We start from the raw sequence: 21,646 nt of genomic DNA, 5'->3' as shown, positions 1-21,646 counted from the left end.
ATAAAGGGATGAGTACACACTTTTTTTTTTTTTTCCCTCTCTTTTTATTATCTCCCTCCTCCCGCCGAAACAGGGTCCAATTCTATGTCAGGACAGGCTGCTGTTTCGTAATACCTTACTCTATGCATCTACCGAAGGCAAAAGGAAAAGCGAACACTGCGATTCCCTCTGTAACTGACCACCAGATGGATCAAGAGAAGACAAACCTCTCACTACGAAATTCTGCCCTCTCCTGGGAGGCAGATTCCAGACGAGAGCCCCTGGATACAAGTGAACGTTTGCATTTCAGGGCTCCCTCTCAGAGGCAGCCCCTGCTCCCCCTTCCAAGGCTGTCCCGGCGCTCGCCCCGCCGGCAGCTCCTCAAGAAAAGGGAGACATGGAGCTCCTGGAGCGGGTCCAAGGAAGGGCTACAAAGAGCGTTTCTCTTAGAAGAAAAGGCTGAGGCAACTGGACATGTTCAGCCTCAAGAAGAGACTGAGAGGGGACCCCATGAATGTGTATAAATATCTGAAATGGGGGTGCCCAAAGGATGAATCCGGGCTCTTCTCAGTGGTTCCAAGCAACAGGACAAGAGGCAACGGACAGAAACTGATGCACAGGAAGTTTTTCCTGAATATGAGCAAGAACTTCTTTCCTGTGCAGGTGACCGAGCACTGGAACAGATTGTCCATAGAGGGTGTGGAGTCTCCCTCACTGGAGATATTCAAGAATCGTCTGGACACAATCTTCTGCCATGTGCCCTAAGACGACCCTGCTTAATGGGACCACACGACCCACTGTGGCCCTTCCAACCTGTCCCATATTGTGATTCTGTGTCTCCACCGCCCTACCCGAAGCCCTGCAGTAAAACTCCCCTTCCCTCCCCTACCTCCCGCCGGTCCCCGCGCTGCGGCCGCGGCCCGTCGGCCCCGCCGGGGCAGCTCTGGGCGGAGCGGGGCGGGCGCTGGCAGCCGGGGGCCGGCCCGGCGCGGAGGCGCGCGGCCCCAGCAGGCGGCGCTGTGTGGCCGCCGCCATCGCCGCTCCCGCCGCTCCCGCAGCTCCGCGGCCGAGAGGGGCCGAGAGGGGCCGCGGCTTCCCGGGCGCGGGAAAGGGCCCTGGGCTGGGCCAAGGCGGCGGAGGGCGGCGGCGCGGGGTCACGGCGGTACCATGGGGAAGCGGGATAACCGTGTGGTGAGTAACGCGGCAGCCCGGCTGGGCTCCGCCACAGCTGCGGTACCTCCGGGCGGGCCCTGGCGCGGGCGGGCCCGTCCGGCCGCCGCCGCCGCGCTCCGACCGTCGGGAGGGGCAGAAGGGGCCGCCGCGGGGGACAAGAGCGGCCCGGGGCCGGCGGGGCAGCCCGGGGCGGGCCGGAGGCTGCCGGGGGCCGGCTGAGTACGCGGCGCCGGGACCGGGGTCCGGCCGCGCTTGGGGCCCCGCCGGCGGGCGACAAAGGCGGGCCGTGCCCTGCGCCTCGCCCCGCCCGGCCCGGGGCGCCCCGGCATCGGCCGGAGCCCCGCGTGGGTGGGTTGTCCCTCCCTCGGCACGTGCTCGAGGCTCCCTGGCAGAACCTCTGATTGCCTTGTCAAATCCTGCAGCATCGTGACTGACGCCTGCTTTGTGATCTGTCGAGGGAAGGTGATAAAGATGCTGGCCTGGTCCCTACAAAAATAAAATGTTCCCAATGGGAGTTGCAGCAGTCGCTGAAGTAGCTCTGATCCTAGCTAAGCCGCATTTCCTTAAACTTGGAGTTCAGCTATACCTGAGAGATCTGAAATTGAGCTTTACGCAGCACTCTGCTGCCTCGGGAGCCAGCGCTCAGCAGGCAAAAAATGCGCTTCTACACCCCTGACTGCAGAGCCTGAGTTCATACATAGCTGAAACACATTCATCCTTCCTCCTATTTTTCTTTCAATGTTTTTGTACCAGTTAGCCTTTCACCTTCTATTCATAACCACTTAAACATTGTAAGTTTGCTGCTGAATTTTATGACTAAACACAAATCATAATACTTTCATTTTTTCCATTTCTCTGTTTCTTTCTTGTATATGCTATGAGTTCATACTCAGATCCATTCACATCTTTGCAAACCTTGGTGGAATAGTATAGTAATAGACACGAAGGACTCAGATATTGTATAGATAGATGGCAAAGTCCCTTTTTTGGCTTTGTTGACTAAGAAAGAGCTGACAGTGTATTAGGCTTCAAGACTGGATCTATGATTGAAACGTCCTATAAGGTTTTCAGGTGTGTATTTACTCTTAATTTTCTTTTAATGGGACAGCTGGGATATACCTACCAATGTCAGCAAATCTTTATGTTCCTATATAAGGTTTATTATGCCATCATGGCATAAAACATACAGACAAGTTATAATACAGGACCCTTTGCTCCTTATGTATGATCATAGAGATTTCTACTGTTATTCTCTGCCATGTCCCTTCTTAAATACACCATCGTTTTTGACTTTCTGGAGATACAAAATAAACATGCTTTTTGCACATCTACAGGGTACTTGCAAGGCAGCAATAGTACTGCTAGCCCAGAGAACCCTGCCTGACAGAAGGTGCCTTACACTTCTCATGAGCAAGGAAGCTATGCAGCAAATACCTTGGTTAATACCTGCTTGAGGAAACTACCAAAAGAAGAAAATGAATGTGCAGACAATCACTTTTTTTGTTGAGGGTGCAATTTCCACGCTCCTTCTGGCTAATGACATGCATTTTGGCAAAGTAGTGTAAATACTTTACAGAAATGTTTATTAGTGAAGTAATTCTTCATAAACAAACCTGGTTGAAATTATAAGAACATGTCTTAAGACATAAATGTCCTAATCCTGGAATATAGAGCAGTACATGGTCATAAAGTACTTGCTGTGGTACCATTCAAGAAAGCCAGTGAAGGGAGGATGCTTTCTAGCCAGTTATCCAGGGGCAGTTTGAGCAAGTAGAAAATCACCATTTGATAGCTGTAGCCTCTTCTGCAGGTAGAGAGTTTTGTTGGGAAGTGGTGAGGTGTTCATGACTTGTTAGCTCAGGTAGGAAAGTAGCTTTAGTGATTTTTTTTTTGAATGGTAACCAAAAGTCAGTGTTCTCACTGGAGTAAACCAAGTTTCTAGTGGATCTCATGCCTTGAAATTACCTTTTTTTAGTGAAAACAGTGTTCAAATAGTGCTGTCCTGCATTCCTAGAGGAGGTCCTTTTTCACTCAAAGCTGAACTCAATTATTCATTTTTAGATTTGTCATGTGAATGCCTTTCTAAGTGTTGTAACTACTTGAGTGCATACATCCGCTACTTGTTTCAATTGGCACACCTCTGTGTTTATTTGCCCATGTTAGTTAGCCTTTTTGTGTGAATAAAAACAACAAAGCAAAGCCCCAAGAAACGGCAGCAAATGTCCCCTTAGAGCTGCAAAGTCAACTTGAGTCACAAAATGCTCCGCTTGAAGGAGTCTTTGGATTGCTTCAGAGTGGTCCAGCTGGTGAATCTGAGCTAAATGTGTGTGGGCAGTGCTTCTTTCCAGCCAGATGCCTCATTCCAGGCAGAGCCTGGAGTGCCTCCTCCAGGACCAAATGTATCCCCAAGAGCTGAAGGCCACCAGCCTCCTTGCAGTCCAGTCCAGAAACTAGCATTGCTGTGGTCACTGCTTCTGCAGTGGGAGCAACAGAAGGGGAGGCAGCAGCTGCTCTGACAGCTTTCACAAATGCTCACTTATGTGCATGGTGGTTTCTGAACGCCTGATAAAAAGCAATGTTGGACACGTGAGAGCTACACAGATGGCCAAATCTTTGCTTTGGATCTACAAAATGTACTCTCTAAAAATTGTCTCAGATTGGGCAACCAAAGCAAGTAATTTTTTTGGCTATTTGATCTTTTTCCTCGTCTCCAAACTTAACAGTAAGAACAGTGTGTGTTATGTTTTGCAGAAGTAAAGTGTTGGGATGATATAGTGATAAAAATGAATGAGATAAGGGGGTATATGTACCTCCTTTTCACATGAAAAAAATATTTGTGACATAAAAAAAAATATGGAATAGTTTTTCCATTGACTGGTGAGGTGGATTATGAATTCTAAATTTTAATTTAGTCTTTTGTAACACAAAGAGGATGCATAGGTTTGAAAGATGGAATACCTGATAACATTGGGATTGGATTATGTGTGTTTGGGTTTTGTGAGTTTTTTCCTCCTTTAAACAGCCCTAAGTCACAGAATATTGATACACGTATAATTGTAGCAAAGTACCACTGCTTTCTTGTTTTGGTGCAAGAAATTTCGTGCAGAATTTAGTGACTCCTGTCAGCAATTTTGAACAGAACTTTAAAGGCATAGGATCAGTTGTCCCAGAGAGGGAGAGCTGAAATTTAATTACATTTTCTATATCCCAAAGAAGAATATTTCAGAAATCATGACACTAAAATAATTGCTTAAAGAAGGGAATTGTTGTAAGGAACATGGTCTTTTTGTGGTTCAGTTCTTTCTGCCACAGTATGACTTCAGCTGAAAGCACTTACTTGAGTCTTTCTGCCAGACTGAATAAACTTGGTTTAGCTAAATATTTTATATTCTTAGAAACAAGTCAGAATTATTTTTCATGGATTGATAAAAAGTTTATATGAAGAACAAACAAGATATTTTGGTATCATAGTGTAACTGATGAATTTGATATTTCTTTTTGCTGTTTCATATTCAAGGCTTATATGAATCCCATAGCTATGGCGAGGGCACGAGGTCCTGCCCCAAATTCAGGACCAACAATACAAGACTACTTGAACAGGCCAAGACCAACATGGTAAGTGGCAGTGCCTGTCTACCTTTTTGACCTCTTCAGTAAAAGATTTGTTCCCTCTTACTAAAATGTCACTGGTGCCTACCTCGTTCCCAGATCCAGTAATAGATTTTGAAAGATTTCTTGTGCTGCCCAAGGTATTATTTTCTAAATATGTATTCAATCTCCTCTTTTAAAAACAATAGGATGTCATTTTGAAATATATATTTCTCAGTTGTCTACATTGTTTTGCAACAGTTTCTCAGAAGAGGAAAATGTTATTTTACCTCTTGCTCAAATTATAATACCTAAACCTTGTAGATATATTTAATTTGTAAACAAATTAATCTCTAAAAGAACCATTTTGCTGGTGTATTCTTAGCATTCAGTTTACCCTACCCACCAAAACCATCACTTTGAGATATTATCAACAACTTACTTTATGTTCAATCCCTTTGCCTGCCCTCATGAGAAATTAGAGAACAGTTTACCTAATTGCAAAGTTAGCTTTAGATCTTTTGAAGGGATTTAACAACCGTACTTAAGTTATTAGGGTTAGGTTACCATATATGTAACATCTAAGATGCTTTCATTCTTCTCTTGGAAGTTCAACCAAGGCTAAACTTCAAAAAAACTACAGAAAAGTTAGACATTGAAGAAAGTATTTTTAATTGAAAAATTGTGAATCTACCATCTTTTTCATTCAGGGAAGAAGTGAAAGAGCAACTAGAAAAGAAAAAGAAAGGATCCAGGGCTTTGGCTGAGTTTGAAGAAAAGATGAATGAGGTTGGTAATGTCATTAGCTGTTAATACATGATTCTGTTATCTAACATGCTACTTCTGTTATCATTTACAATATCAAGTAGCCATAATATTTCATTTCGCTCGAGCTTTTAATGAGTAACTATTTTGTTTCATTTACGTTGGAAATTGAGTTTACAACTTAACCAGTGAAGAGCTACTTTCAGTTCAGAGAAAAAAATATATAAAAAATTTTTTAGATTGCTGGTGAATAAAACCTGACTTCGTCACAAATGTAAATATATTTATACAAATGCATGTGCTTAGATCAATAAATTAAACAGTACATCTTCAGGTATGATAAGCCAAAGTCTGTTGTGCTAATATTCACTTGTTTAAGGTCACAGAATCCAAGTACAGTGAAAAAAAAGCACATTACTGGAAACAGATGTCTTTGGCAAGGAATATACATGTAATATTATGGGAGAAGGCACAAACAATGGCTTTCAGTCAGATAGGACTATGAAGCACTTGTTTTTCTCTCACCCGAAGCTGATTACAACATGTGCTGTTTTCCTGATATACATGCAGCTGTTCTGATGTTTGTGTTCTTTACCTACTGAAGATCAGCACAATATTAGAAAGTTTCACATGTAACTCCTGTTCTATACAAGGGAGAAATTAGTATGCAATGAATTTTTATTTCTGTTCCTTCTTGGGTCCTGGTATCTTGAGATAAGCTTCAGTAATCTTCATCATAAATTTCTGGTTGAAGTAGATTATGCTCCTCCTCTGTTATTGGAAGGGCATAGTACCCATAGTACTCTTGCTGTACCTTTTTGCCTAAGAAGTTGTACCACAATGTGGAGGGCCATGGGGTGCTGTTCTGAGAGGATCAGTTGTTTTGCACTCTGAGTCTTAGCTTGGTGAGTTTGGTTTAGTATTCTATAATATTCCTTTCCTGATTTTATCTTTGTTTAATGTGAAATAAGTGAAATTTGCATGCATAGAAGCTACCAACCTTTCAGTATGGTAGCAGGGTAGGAAGGGATGCAGGGAATCGTGACATGGCCACGAGTTATTCCTGAAGCACCTAAGAACAAATCTCTGGATGCCTGAAAAGATCACAGGTCTCTGAAGGAGGTGCTGTCTCCCCTGTTTTACTGATAGTTGTCAGACATTTCTGTTTAAAACATAACACTAGCACAGTCTTTAAAATAATGAAGCACAGGCTGTTGTGAGAGACCCCTCAGAGAGCTCTGGGTACCTAGTATATCAAAGTACACAACACACAGATGCTGCCTTGGTCCACAGAAGCGCATTACACACAGCACTGCTTCCTGGCTAATCTGCCATGTCCCTCAGCAGCTCTGTTCAGCTAATTCACAGTGTGCTCATGTGGGGATCTGTATATCATCCTGCATTGCACAGGTTACTTGACTCCTGATATTTCTGTCCCCTCTGCACAACATGTGGATCATTGTTATTTTGCCAATACAGTACCAATACAGCTTCATTGTGAGGATCAGAATAATAAAGAAGGGAACACATGATTTTTCTGACAGTGCAGATTGAACCTAGCAGCCTTTGAGTTTCATGGGGGCAGGTTGGATATTTCAGAGCTCTTTAAGGGGACATTTTAGGTAGACCTAGAGACCAGGTGGGGAATTGAAAAGCAGGAATGAGAGGAGATTTTCATTCATTCATGTGGTGTGCTTGGCCTAACAAAATAAAAGTGTTTCTATGAAGATGTGTATAGTAATTTGATAAAATTATTGCTGACACCAACAAGGTCCAGAATACAGACTAGAGACACCCGTATGTTGAAGAAGGGCCAGGAGAAGCTGTCTTGAAGTTTTGTTTCAGGTGATTTTTAGAACTAAGACAAAATCACAGGTTTTCTGGTAGGGTACCCTGGTTTTCTAAAGTGCTCTAGCAAGAAGACTGTGATACAAAAGCAAAAATACCATAATTGATGACCTTCAAGATAAATGGCAGTCTCTTAAAGCCAAATAACTTGAACTTAAATGTGTTAACATTAACACTGTATTTTGCTAAATAATAATCTTCTGTAAAATTAAGTGTAGTACAGCTTTAGTTAACATTATATATTGTTTATTTTCTGTGGGTTTTGTTAAAATTATAATGTCAGGCAGAGGAGAGCTTAAAAAATAGTGCTCAGGAATGACACTCCTGTTATTGTTTCTGTTTGGTTTTGTTTTTAGAATTGGAGGAAAGAACTGGAAAAACACAGGGAGAAATTACTGGGTGGAAATGAGAGCTCCTCCAAAAAAAAAGAGGTAAGTTGTTTTTGGTTGTATACATTCTGTGTTTGGAATTGGGTATTATCATCAATGCTGCCAACACAGAATTTCGTGAATACATTTTAAAAGCCAGGATCAGAGTTCATAAACCTAAATGCATGCCAAAAGAAAATGATGCTAAAGTAACATTGTTTTGTTCTATTTTTAAGAAAAAGAAAAAGGAGAAGAAGAAATCTAATAGGGTGAGCAAAATTTTCAGTTTTCTGAGCTTTTTGCTTTGGGGTTGTTCCTGTTTGTCATTTAAGTTCTGGAAAGTATAGCTGTAATTTTGATTTTAGATAATAAATTAACTTTTATTTAGAAAGTTTGCATATATTTGGTACAGGGAAAATTAAAGGGAGGAAAAGAGCATTAAATAGCTATTACTAAAAGAAAAATGTTAGAAGTGGTTTAGAAGTTTATTTAAGAAAAATCTCTGTAAGACCAGCTTCTCAGAAGTAAAATTGTATTGGTTATGCTTTGAAAATGAAGACATTTTAAAGGGAGTGTTTGAATAGGCTTTTGAGTATTTGCCAGACAAAATGCTGCATCTCACAAGCTTCACTTTTTGTTGTCTTTGGTCAAGTTGTCTTCATCTTCCTCTTCTTCATCAAGCTCTGATTCTTCCAGCAGTTCATCTGATTCAGAAGATGAGGTAAGAGTTAACCTACTAGAACCTATCATGTTTTGTTCATGAGATTTATTTAATACAGATTTTGATAATATGTTCTAGAATATTTTGAGGGGCTAGTTTGGATTAAAGCATTTCGTTTTTATGCATTTGGTATATATAATAAAGTAATTAATTTTAGACATATGTATCCAGTCAATAGTTTCTGTATGAACACTACAGATTTTGGCATCCTAGCTTTTAAACTGGATCCATTTTAACACTGAACTGCTTTCCTAACAGAATCCCCTATCTAATCATAAAAATGCAAAAATACCATTTTTACTTTCTAGCAAAAATCTTTGTTACAGATAATCAGATTCTACAGCATACATCTAAATAATAAACAGAATCTAGAGAACCTGGATTTTTCACCAGTTTGCATTTTTTCAATGCAGAAGAGTTATGAAGGTCCTCCACTAAAATAATCAATTGTAGTGTACTTTATTCCTCAGGAGAACATTATAACATGTAGGAATTTGATATTTCCTTTTCTTTACATTTAATGTAAATACTTAATTCTAGTGAGAATAAATTCACGTTTGTGTTTTTCTTTCTTTTTCTACAATATTTATGGATAGGATAAAAAGCAAGGGAAGAAAAGAAGGAAGAAGAAGTATCGCTCCTCACGGAAATCTTCAGCAAGCACAACTTCAGAATCTGAGTCAGACAGCAAGGTAAATACGCAGATGTGTTGCTCTTGGCAAGTTTTCTTGCTTGGGGTTATAAAACCATAAAGATTTCTGACTTCAACATATTAATATGGATTTTCATCTTCCACATTTAAAGCCGTGTATTCTCACAGGGCCTGAGCTGCACTTGTATCGTCCACATGCAGTGTGGAATCTGCCTCCACTGGCCACATGCCTAGTGGAAGTAATTGGAAAATGAGCGTACTTTATTCCAGCAATTTGTAGTCATTTTTCTGAATCCAGACATATGCAGCTTTTTTGTCATTCAAATGTGTAGTTTTATACTTCATTAACACTGAAAATGTCTTCTGAATATGCAATTTAATTGAACACCATATCTGAAAATGCAGGTATTGCTGGATAGCAGTGGCCAGAACATTGCCTTTCTAAATATCTGAATAGTTTCCTGTTGGACAACTGAGCCTTTCCCAAATGCATATTAAATTGAAGTTGTCTTTTTCCTTTTCTGAAGTGTAGCAATGTAGTTACATGGGCTTACTGAATGAACAAACAAGTGAAGATACACAAGGCAGCTTGTTCTGTTTGTGTTTTTCTGTCTTACAGTGTATAGTTACTGTACTTCTTGCTTAAATATTAATAATACAGTGAGTTTTTAAGATTCTCTGTGTAGACTTTATCACAGGCTTTCACTGGAATACCTAATTTGGTGGGATATAAATTGTAATGAATGACTGTTTGCAGACATCTATGAATTTGTGCTAATGGGAGGTTAAAAACTTCTGCTACATAAACGGATCCAGAGATACCCTTACTGCAGAAAACTCAAGGAAAATACCTGCTCAGCCTGATCTGATCAGCAGAGATGGACATGGGTAAAGAAAAAAGATTCCCAGCTGTTGCATGTTACATGTGGTCACAGCAGTGATAGCTGGTATCCTTCCCAGAGGCTAAGTGTCCTGCAAGGATGCTGTTACCTCATTCCCTACAGACCTTTCCATGCTGCTGGATAAGGAGATTAGCAGCTGCATCAAAATTACAGCTTTTTATATTATTCTTGTCAACTTCAAGACAGAAAGAACGATCTTGAAGAATTACCTTCAACAGACATAAAAAGACTATTGGCCAGACTGCTTTGGAGATTTCTTCCTTTTTAATGAAATTATTTTGTTGTGATTTTTTTTCCTTTCTATTTAGGACAGCACAAAAAAGAAAAGGTCAAAGGAAGACTGTGAAAAAGAGAAGGTATTTTTATCCTTGAAATCCTTCAATCAGAACTGCATGTTGCATACATAATGGATATTTCTTTTTTTAATATTGAATACCTCACTTTACATCTGTGGAAATTTTCTGTGCAAACCCACACAGTCATAAGGTATTCAGTGCACCGAGTTTGAAGTAGAAGTTTAGTTGGATTCAGCTCCTGGTTTAGTAATTGTAGTGAAAACCAATGGATCTGTTCTTGTTACAAAGGTAAATTAAAGATCAGCTGCATCCTTAGTGTTTTGGGGTTTACCTTTAGCTGTCACATTAAGCTAAAAATATGTGTGATGATATTTTCAGTGGCACACCTGGTAGGTTATTGACTTGTTGCTGTAAATTAAGAAACATAAGCAGAGGATCTCTTTATCTAAATGTAGTCATAATTATAGATAGTATACTTACGACAGCTTTGAAGAATTGCAGAGAAAATATATTAGCTTAAGAAAAATTACCTTATTCTGCCATTTCTCTAAGCATAAAAGTCCTCTGTTCTGCCCACCACCACACCATTTTGTACACTCATCCATTATCTTTCATATAAACAATCTTTTTTACTTCAATTTTAGTTATTCATACACCGTGGATAAACTAAAAATGCTTTCAGAGTCCACCCTAGTCTTTCTCTCCAGTTACCTTTCTTATCATGTTGGCCACTCCTGCTCTGGTCAATAGTATTGACTTTGATGTACAAATTCTCCATTGCCTAAGGCAAATGTACTGATTTTCCCCCCCTTGCTACTGCTTCTATTTTACAGTGTCCATTTCCCATCTCATCCTTTTGAATGGCTTCTCTTTGAAGACCAAGTATCTACCATGGTCCATTATTGTAGCACTACTTTCACACAACCTCTGAAAGCAAAGGGCACTTGAGAACTAGAGGTCTTTCTTCCCCTACTTGCAGATCCCCCATGTGTCAGATAGGCTGCGTCCTGTGTACTTGGTCATGAGTTTTTTTCAGAAGTTTCTGGTCTTAGAAACTGAGTGAGAGAAAGTACCTTCAATCTTAGGAGCACATTGCCTTGTCCAGAGCAAAGGAAGTGCAGGCAGCAGAAAAGTAGCTCATCAAAACAATCTCACACAGCATCGAAATTTAAAAAATCCTGTCTTGTAAATGCACTGGAATGGAATATGATGTGTTGAAAGTACAGCTGGCAGGGACAGCTTGTCCTGGTTCAACACGAATACAGAGGGAGCTTTTCCTCTCACAAACAAAGCAAGAGTCTGAAGCTAAAATGTTTGGCATATATTGAGACATCTTCAGTTACTAGTTACTTAAAAGTAGCTAAAAAAAGTGGTGAAATGTTTTATTTTAAAATGCTTACTCCTCCATGTGTTATTATTTTAAATAAGAGACTGTTATTATTCCTCTTGCTTTTAGACAGTTGCTGTATCTTGGTAACAAGAAAAAGGAATATACAGAAAATTATTATTTGCACTAAAAGTTGATTTTAACAGTTTGGTAGGGTAATTTGATGATGATGATGGAATTAGTTTAATGTCAATAATATTTTAAAATATTTCACGACTTAGAAGTGATATTTCAATCTTAAATTTTAAGCAGAAGTTTTATAAAATGTGAAAGGTCCGACTTTACTCACAAATATATTATTTTGTGTAGGAAGGTAAAAATCACCACAGGAAAAGGAAGAAAGCAGATCGTGGTGATGGACCTTTATCGTCAGAATCTGTATCTGAATCGGATCAGACAGAGGAGGTCAGTGTGAATCCTCAATTTCAGATGTTACAGTGCTTGTAGCTTACTGATTCATGAGCAAATCAGTGAACTAGCTTAGATTTAATACATTGTTGAAACTGTTCTGCACTGTACAGTTGAATTGAAGAATGCAGTGCACTCAAAGTTGTTTGTATTTTTCCTTTTAAAATAAACTTAAGGATTGTTTAGTCTAGCTTCTATCACCTACAAGTAATTTTGAATTAATTTTCTTGAGAATCAGCTTTTTATGGATACTACATTTGGTTTAATTTTGTTTAGGTGCAAGCGAAAAAGAAGAAAAGCAATGAGGAAAAAGAGAAAACAGCAAGTATCCCTCTTACTCATACTGTAGTTTTAAGATATAAATACTCTGTACTTGGTTAATTTCTAGTTTCACGGTTTTCATAGATACAAATGTTTCATAGCATTAGTGTACTGTTACATCTAAATTAAAAGTTCTCTATTTACTTGCTGAAGTCACTTTTTCAATTGTTGAATTAAAGAAGAATTTATCACTCTTTTACCTATATGTGATTTGAGATTTTTACAACTTTAACACTTAACTGTAGAATATATTTTATTCTGTATCGACATTCTAGAACTACTAATACCTGTGTGTATCAAGTAGGGGAGCAATTTGCTACACAGACAGACATCAGGGCTGTTCCTTCATTAGTGTTGTGTGGAATTCCTTGCTAAGCCTTCTCTGCCACCATGGAAAGGGCCTTAGGACAAAATTGCTGCAACATCTATGCCATTATAACTCATTTCCCAACCAGATAAAAAGCTGCTAGCAACCTGCTACTTTTCTCAATATTTTTTCTTTGTATCTGTTGGTGAAAGTGAGAGGAAGGTTCAGCAGTGATTTATATGGAATTCAGATTTACCACGTGTACCTGAGGTTCCTCAGTTAGGAGTATACTGGGTTTGGGATCCTAAATGCCCACTTGAGATGTCTTTGTATCTCTCTCCCCTGTCAGCAGCAGTGTTACTTATCGGGCATCTCAGTTGTCCACACAAGGTAGGGCAAAGGGAAGGTCTACACTAGTCACCTAAAAATACAGGCATAGGAGTATCAGTGATACTCAGTACACATTTTTCCATGGAACTTGCTTGTTTTTTCAGACTCATAGGAACCACTTACCATAACATTTCTAGTGATTGCTTATGGTCTTTTCCATAAAAGAATTGTATGTGTAAGGAATATGTATAAAACAAAAGTTTAATAGTGATTGTTTCATTTATGCAGTGCCACATCTATTTGAGAATTTCAGTTGAAATTCTGCTTTGAAAAAGACAAGATTGCATCTCTTAGCTTCTGTATTAGAGTGATCAGTGTACTACCTTTAGGACTGAATCCAATAGGGTCATTTTGAGTGTATTTATATTTACAGTTGAGATCATAATTGTTTTATTTTAACAAGGTAGAAGTGATAGTCTAGCCAAGTGCAGTTGAGCTAGATAATTTTATACAGTGAATTTAAGCACTTACTTTAAAATCTGTAAACATCCTAGTTATTCCCAAATCTGTCACTACTGGTCAGCACTTCCTTATTACTTTCTCAGTAATCTATAATGCTCTGAAAAGAATTTAAAATATTAGGAAATGTAATAGTGACAGTGATCAGAGGTGTAAAAAAGCCATACCATGGTGGAGATAAATTTAAATTGAAGACTGCTCATAATAGTTCAAATTGTTGGGTAAAGTATTTCTTTTTGTGATTTCTCAGTAGGCTTCTGTAGAAATCTCTTTTGAAATGTCTTTCAAAAGATACCCTTCCTTGGTTCTCATTTTGCATTACCAGAATGTAATTGATGGCAATTGTATTATACAATAACTTCTTTTTTTTTTTTTTTTTTTTTTCCAGGATAAAACAAAAAAGAGAAAGAAGCACAAGAAACATGGTAAAAAGAAGAAAAAGAAGACTGCTGGTTCAAATTCAGATTCAGAATAATATTTTAAAACAACCGGAGACTATCAACAGAAGTGCAATGACTAAAGGAAACTTAAACTGTGAAATGACAGCAAACTTTACCAAACTGCATGAGTTTTCCTGTGTTTTAGAAATATTCCTAATCTTTCAGTAGCCAGCCAGATGCAGCTGTGCTGGGAAAGCCCATTGTTATTGCCTGCTGCTTAATACATGAGGTACAACTTTGATAAGATTCCAGTAAGAAGTGTTAGATGTTTGAGACAATATGAGATGGTAGGCCAGCTAAGGTGTAAAATATTGGAAAATAAAAGTTAAACTTTTTAGATAGTAAAAATAGTCTTTTAAAGAATTAGTAAAAGTTTTTATTTGTAAATCAGGACAAATTAAATCCCAAGTTCATCCTGCAGGTTAATATTATGCTTAAACTACTACAAGCTGGTGTCTGCTAATGGAAAATTAACAATAACATTTAAAAGGCTGCCTTTGTAGAAATGTGGATCATCTGCCCCATTACCATCTCCATGCTTATGAGAAAGGGAATGCTACCATTTTGGCTACCTGAATAGGGTGCCTTTGCCTTTGATTCTTGCAAATCTTTGCTACTTTTAATCCATGCATCTCTGCATTCCTGGGAAGCTAGAGCTATTGTCAGCAGACTTTCCTGAATGAGCAGTTTTGAGCTTCCAAGCATGTGCTTCTGCATTAAGCAAGAGCAATGACATTTTGCAGTATAACTGACATTCAAAACCTGAAGATTTTACCTCTGCTTTTTCAAAATAGCGATAGACCTTTGCTAGTAAATATGCGTATTTCATTTAATGTAATTTTGGTTTAATTGAAAACTTCTTGCAAACACTGGTAGCTTTCTTTGCATTATCTTTAGAATTGTTTTGCATGATTTGTACCATTTTTAAATTAACAAAATGCAGGTAATAATTTGTTGTAACCAGTTCTATGAATTACATTTTACATGCAGATTTTCATGTATGTATTTAGTTATAGTTAAGTTCATTGCTGTGTTTAAGTGCACACTTGCTGAAGTTATTTAGCATGTAAAAAGCAGGGTTTTGATACCTTAACAGCTTCATATTGAAGCTGATTTTACTCTGAGCAAGTTCAGTGGCAGATCTGTTATGTGATGTGTTTTGTTAGATAAAAAAACTACTGCCAGAATCTCATTAAAGATACTGTTTAAACAGTTTGTATTTATATTTTTGTACTTGAGGGCTACAGAATGTTGACCTAACTCATAAAGCTGTTTTACTTTAGTTTAGTTGCTTTAGATAACTGAAAAGAAGCTTTTTTAAATTAAATGTGCCCACAAGAAAACATGAGCAACCATTTGATTTTAGTTTACATGAAACTCTTACTACATCTTCCATTGAAATACTGATTGCTGGGCCTTCTGTTAGCCTTTAACAAATGCCCATCCATCCCAGGTAGTCAAATATAGATTGTATTTTTGATCTACCCCTTTTTTCCATTGCACAGGTGCTAACTTAGAACTTACCTCTTGCATACAGATGTTTCAAATGTTGTGTTGCCAAGAATTTCAGGACTTTGAAGACATTGATTATTAGTCTGCAAACCATAACTAAAATATGTGGGAGAAAGGTGATTTCATATTGCCATTGTACAGAGAAGTTGTCTTCAAGTTCTTGGGAGAATACAACCATTGAGTTGTTGCAGCCATGTGCATCTAAACAATAGTAATATTTTCATCAACTATTTTATATTCTTGGGCTTGATGTTACCAATTACAGACACTCTTGTCAGTGAGGTTAAAATAAAGGTGATATGCAGTGAACAGAGGGGTTTGGTTTGGGGTTTGTGTTTAATTTTGTTGGGGTTATTTTCTTTTTAAGTTGTGGTGTTGCAATTTTGGTAAAAGAACCTGTAATGAACCGTAGCATAAATGCTCTGTCCTGTGTGATACCTTATTTGACTTTTACACAACCACCTGCCACAGAAAGAAATAAAAATGGAAATGAGACCCAGTCTTCCAAATACCTAAGCTGGTATGTAATTTTAATTGTGTGACTGTAACTATCTGTTCTGCTCAGCTGTAGGCTTGGAGTGCTGCTGTCATGCTTGGGAAGGGGTGTAGCCACTTAAGGGGCTTATGGGCTTTGTCAGTTCCCAACAAAGCTGCTTTAGTACTGAAAGGGAACTGCTTCAGTTTGCAATACATTAACAAATAGGTTGAGTCTGCTCCTGCATGCCCTTTTTCCTGAAGGAAAGGTGGAGGCTGGTCTCAGCCTTTCAGCTTTACCGATGTGCCCACACCGAGGTCGTGAGACAGTGTTGGGGGTTTGGGGTGTCACCTACACGCATGTTCCAAGTTTCAGCAGAGGGACAAAGTAGAAAATGAGCAATGTTGGAATAAGAGTGGTTTAATTGTGCCTTCTGACAGTAGATGAACAAGCACTATTGTATGTTGTACGTTGTAACTTTTAGCTCTTTTTTTCCCCACAAACATTTTTAGACACTTAAAATGCAGTTGTTTTATTTTTTACGACTGCAGTTTTTCTGAATGCGTGTTAACACTTGATCTCTGTTCTGCTTGTGTGTGTTTATGTCTGACCCGCCCGTGCGGCCCAGCGGCACCGCCGGGCCGTGGTCACCCCCCCACCCCGCGTTGCCACGGCAGCGGCGGCGGGAACAGCTCCCGGCCGCCATGAGCAGGAAGGGGGGAAAGCTCCTGGTGGACTCGCTGACCCGATCCGCCAAGCACTGTGAGTCCCCCCCGGGCTGCAGGAGCCGCCCCGGGTTGTTCCCGTGCTCATCCTGTGTGGCCCTGTTCGCCTCTCATGGGAGGCACTTTACCGGCGCCCTCTTAGGGACAGCGGTTGGGGCCGGGGCGGGGGGTGATTATTGGTGTCATGGTTCTGGCGTGTTCCTGTGCCTGCCTCGTGTTTGACCAGCTTAACTTACAACCTGTGTTTGCTTGTGTTTGGGCCGGGCAGTTACCAAAAGCGAAGTGGAATGTCTGGTCAAGCTCTTCGACACGCTGGTGGCCAAAGCCAGCAGCCAGTTTGCTGGGGCCGGCTTCGACCGCACCGTGTTCCGAGACACCCTATACAACGCCTTTGGCATGACGGATGACGTGGTGTTGGACCGAGGTGAGGCGGGCACACGGCTCTGAACGCCGTGGAAGGGGTCGGGATGACGCTGCCGACCCGACGAGTGTGTCCGTACCAAACTGCGCCGTCTCGTCCCGGCTGGGACAGCAAAGGAGGAGTAATCCTCGGGAGCTGTTGAGAAAATGGCATCTTTTCTTTTTTTATGCGGTTACGGTTTTCCCTTAGTTCAGGAGAGCTCACGCTCTAGCTGGAGGCAGAGCAGCCCAAGGACGTTGGCTGCCCTGTGGCTGTTTCTGTCGCAGCCTCTATAGTGTCGTGATGGAAGAGGGCAGCGTCACTTTCTTCTTTTCTCCGGTGGTTCCACCGGGAGCTGCGGTCGCTGCTGGGCGACAGCTCTAGCTCAGGCCGGGAAGTCCCGGGAAGGCATTCTCATACAGCGGGTAACGCTGGGAATAGAGGCTCTGTGAAGAGCATTGAAGGGCCTGGGCAGATAGTACAAGGAAGTAAGAGTAATGAGCCAAATAACCCCTTGAAAATACAGTGATTTCGCAGATTGGTAACAAGGGACATGTTTGCAGTCACTGTGAAAGTCGAAGGAATGATCTCTGATGTAGAGGTGTCTAGAGGAGTATTGCAGAGCAGGCGTAAGTCTGCCCTTCTTTCAGTCTTGGGCTGCTAAGAGCCACCCATTGGTTCAACTTTCTCCATGTCTCTAGCAGGAGAGCTACTTACATGCCATAAAATAAAAACTTGTTGCAATTTCATGCAGCAAGTCAAGTGTGTCTTGGAAGATACCTCACATAACCTTACACGTTCTTAAAAATTGTTTTAATGCTTACACGCAAAGGGGCTGATTTCAGTTTGCAAAAGCAAATCTATTGTCTTCACAGTCAAAAATGCTTGACTGCATGAAGAGATGTTCCTTCAGCCAACTCACTAATTAATATTCTAAAATACATATTATTACAGATGCTAGTGGATGCTCTGAACTCCTTGGTTTTGAATTACTATATTACAGGCTGTATGAATAGCGAAGCTGTGTGATTGAAAGTTGCTTAGGGAAGGGAAAAGAAAAATATTTTGTTACATGACAGAAAAAAGGTTATTTTTCTTTGTAGATTTAATATATATCGTTTCTAGGATTATTTTGTCCAAGATTTTCCGAGACAAAACCTAGTAATTTAAATCTTAATCTGTATGCAGAATTATCCCTTATTTTAAAGGATATTGGTTTATTTGCTTTACATCTGCATGGAAGCATACTTCCTGTAGTTGTTTTAAGTCAGTAAGGCAGCAGATCAGACAAAATCTTACCAGGCAGGATTCTGGAGTGGAAGATCAGTAAACTGAGGGGCAGAATCCCTTTCATTGTTACATCTCAGAGTCAAGAACGGTAATCTTACATTGGTGAAAGCAGACAAACCTCTTAAGAAGAAAGATAATTTATAATTTTACTGAATTTAAGAAAACATTGCTTTTTTGTGTTTCCCTATCATATAAATTTGAGATGTGTCTAATACACTTCCTAGTGTTCAGCACTTTTGATAAAGACAACAATGGCTGCATCACTGCGGTAGAATGGGTGGAAGGCTTAGCAGTGTTACTTCGGGGGACCCTGGAAGAGAAGATGAAGTGTAAGATCGATCTGTATGCTAATATTTAGTAGTAATGATTGAATTGATAACAACACATTGCTTTTGTTATAATTTAGTAGTTACTCTTACAAAGTATTTGGTAATTGAAAAGTTTTCTTCTGTATAGTTTAATGCAATGAAACTGAGTTCTGAAATGGCTTCTCTGAGACAGTTTTTTCCTGTGTAAACTGCTGTTACCACAGCCACCACATTTTTGGTTGCTTACAAAATCTTGCATTTAAACTGAAGTTTATTCTACAGCATACACTTTTGACAAAATACATGTTTTTGTATTCACACACAAAATTAGAAAGAAGCAGATGAATCTCTAATGTGGTTTTGGCTAATTAACAGTCTCAAGCCAAGCAAGATCAGTGCCAACATTCATTTACTGGCACAGTGGGGACACAGTCGCAGTTGCATTAGCTCCAGCAGTTCTTCAGGTTGAAATCAGAGATGGAAAAACTGTAAGATGGTAATGAGAACCTCCACAGTAATGATAGAGAAAGATGAAGGAGAAAAAATAGCAAGAACTCTAGAATTTTAAGCAGCAGGGGAAAAAATAGGGCATGTGGGGTGGAAAAAAACAATAGAAAAAGGAGAATGACAGCCTGTTTCCATAGTTCCTAGGTTGCAGCATTAGCCATCCCTACTGCATTATATAAATTCATCTGGAAAGTGGTCAGGGGTGTCACAGAATTAGGATGTGTGCCCAGGTTGTAATTCAGCATGTCAGTACAACCACAAACAGTAAAACATACATTCCTGCTGCAAGCACTATAGAAGATGCTAGTGTATAGTGATGCAGTGCTGTCTGTCACAAGTGTTTGCCAGGAGTGTTTCAGCATATGTATGATAAATTTGGCTCAGTTGATAATGTACAGCTCACACTTTCTGTATATAGGTAACAACTTGAATGGTACGTGATTATAGTTTGTAATCAACTTCATATTTATTTGTATTTCAAAAGACTGTTTTGCTGTTTATGACCTGAATGGTGATGGATACATTTCGAAAGAGGAAATGTTTCAAATGCTGAAACACAGCCTTCTCATACAACCAGCAGATGAAGAGCCTGATGAGGGAGTTAAGGACTTGGTAGAGATAGCACTGAAGAAAATGGCAAGTACTTACTTACTGTGATACTTGAGGGTCTTTCAAACATTCACTAACCAACACTTAAAACCTTTCTATGAGGTAACAAAATAAGGTATCTTATTTACAGTAGGATTTTGCAAGTCTCCTGAGGAAAGCCAGAAATATATGAGATCTAATGAGTCCCAGTCCAGTATTCTCATATGAAATAATTAATTTAGTATGTGAATGTACTGTAAACTTTATGTATAAACTAGCAGGTATGTATGTGCATATACATCTATGCATGCCCACTCAAAGCAAAAGCCCAGTCAGAAGTGGAAAACTCAAAAGTGTAAGCTGCATTTATTCCATCAGTACAGGCATCTGCAGTAGCTTCATTTTTAAGTATATTTGTGTTTTATCAACTGATCATGAAATGTCTTTATCCTATTTATTCGTATGTATTCTATTAGAATAGTAAACTCAAGGTTATTAGTGTGAAGCTTGTCTTACAGTGCTTAATCTAGAATATCAGAGCATCTGGGGACATTCTGTCAATACTTCAATCAAATCAAGATATATACTCTCCTCTTACATGGTGGTGGTCAAAAATTTTCACTTCAAACCAGGTCTTACATCCCAACTCCTTTTATTTAAGACCATCTTTTCAATTTTTCAATCTCACCCTTTTGCCTTAGGTAGAGGCAAGTCACACAAATCTTTTCTGAGCATAAACTGAAGATGCCAAATTTGCAAATCTAACTAAAAATAGAATCCATGTTCTTTAAACACCTGTTAAACAAAACTACAGGTAATAATCTTATGCTGAAGTGTTCCCTTCCTTTTGCAGGACCATGATCGTGATGGCAAGCTTTCTTTTATGGACTTTGAAAAAGCAGTCAGAGATGAAAACCTTCTCTTAGAAGCCTTTGGACCATGTTTGCCAGACATAAAGGTACATTAACCTTGAGTTCAAAAAGAACTGCACAAGCCAGTTCCTTACAGACACTTGCACCAATCCTGTGAATGTCAGGGTATCTTAAGCCAATGTTGAGTTCATCCTCTCAGTGCCAGTTCTGCTATCCAAAGGTGGCCCCTGAGCACTCCCACTTCAGGGTTGTTGCAGCACAATGCTGCAGATATTAATCTCATCACTAAGGGAAATTTCAGTCCTGTACATGGTCATCCCAGTCTCTAGCATTCCTGTTTCCATCCAGTTTATCTCATTCTGCAGCTGGGCCTTCTTGCCCTCCATGCCAGATCATTCCTTGGTGACACACTCCTACTGCTGAGCAGTTAAAATTTTAATTTCTCCTTCAACTATAACTTTGAATATTCTGACTGGTCTGCTGGTGATGACACCATTAATGCTATGGCTTTACCTTTTCTAAGCTAAAAAGCAAGAGAGAGTCTTTACTGCATACACATTTCAGTTCAGTACCTTTTCTGACTAAATAGAAATCCTTTAGTTAACTGAAAATTAATTTTTTTTTTTTTTTTTAACAGAGCAGTATGTCATTTGAACAGAAAATTTTCCGGGAAATTCCTGAATAGTAACTCCAAGTTGTAACTCCACTGCTGAATTCTGTTAAAAGGGGTCTTCATCTTCACCATTCTTCGTGATATAGTAAAGCCAGTCATATTTCAAGTTGCTCCTAAGCTTCAGTATTCCTTTGCTGTTAAATCTATAGAATAAATGAATTTACTTCTGTAACTCTACCTAAATAGAGTTTTCTGTGAGTTATATAAAATACGTTACAATAGGAGGTACACAGGACAACACTGCAACAATAATACAGTATATTGGTTTCTTCATTCCAAGTAACAAAATGAC

At 39.5% G+C, this 21,646-nt stretch overlaps 2 protein-coding genes and 1 long non-coding RNA gene across 5 annotated transcripts; 2 read left to right on the top strand and 1 right to left on the bottom strand.

Annotated features, from left to right (window-relative positions):
• The first annotated feature begins 1,013 nt into the window (after positions 1-1,013).
• FAM133B (family with sequence similarity 133 member B) lies at positions 1,014-14,135 on the top strand. 3 transcript variants are annotated; one of them, XM_053987924.1, is made up of 11 exons: positions 1,014-1,170; positions 4,670-4,767; positions 5,451-5,529; positions 7,710-7,784; positions 7,958-7,990; positions 8,374-8,442; positions 9,039-9,134; positions 10,305-10,352; positions 11,989-12,084; positions 12,364-12,408; positions 13,953-14,135. In XM_053987924.1, the coding sequence occupies exons 1-11, from the start codon at positions 1,147-1,149 to the stop codon at positions 14,037-14,039; spliced, it is 750 nt and encodes a 249-aa protein (XP_053843899.1). In that variant the 5' UTR covers positions 1,014-1,146; the 3' UTR covers positions 14,040-14,135. The 3 variants fall into 3 exon arrangements, with proteins under 3 accessions (XP_053843899.1, XP_053844072.1, XP_053843980.1); XM_053988097.1 differs by having other exon boundaries at positions 12,364-12,412; positions 13,953-14,038; XM_053988005.1 differs by lacking the exon at positions 12,364-12,408.
• LOC128813303 (uncharacterized) lies at positions 8,341-13,654 on the bottom strand. The gene is made up of 3 exons (XR_008438994.1): positions 13,577-13,654; positions 12,981-13,136; positions 8,341-8,425 (listed from the first exon to the last, which is right to left on the bottom strand). It is a non-coding gene; the product is annotated as an uncharacterized LOC128813303 (long non-coding RNA).
• Positions 14,136-16,612: 2,477 nt separating the features above from the next.
• CLXN (calaxin) lies at positions 16,613-21,531 on the top strand. Its single transcript, XM_053988222.1, has 6 exons — positions 16,613-16,753; positions 16,985-17,140; positions 18,631-18,735; positions 19,706-19,857; positions 20,663-20,767; positions 21,319-21,531. Exons 1-6 carry the CDS (start codon positions 16,696-16,698, stop codon positions 21,364-21,366), a joined length of 624 nt encoding a protein of 207 aa, XP_053844197.1. The 5' UTR covers positions 16,613-16,695; the 3' UTR covers positions 21,367-21,531.
• The last annotated feature ends 115 nt before the right edge of the window (positions 21,532-21,646 follow it).

Source organism: Vidua macroura, chromosome 1 (genome assembly GCF_024509145.1).
Source record: "Vidua macroura isolate BioBank_ID:100142 chromosome 1, ASM2450914v1, whole genome shotgun sequence".
In the NCBI taxonomy this organism is placed as follows: Eukaryota; Metazoa; Chordata; class Aves; order Passeriformes; family Viduidae; genus Vidua; species Vidua macroura.
The sequence above is the reverse complement of the archived record's forward strand: the minus strand, read 5'-3'. Positions and strand labels throughout refer to the sequence as shown.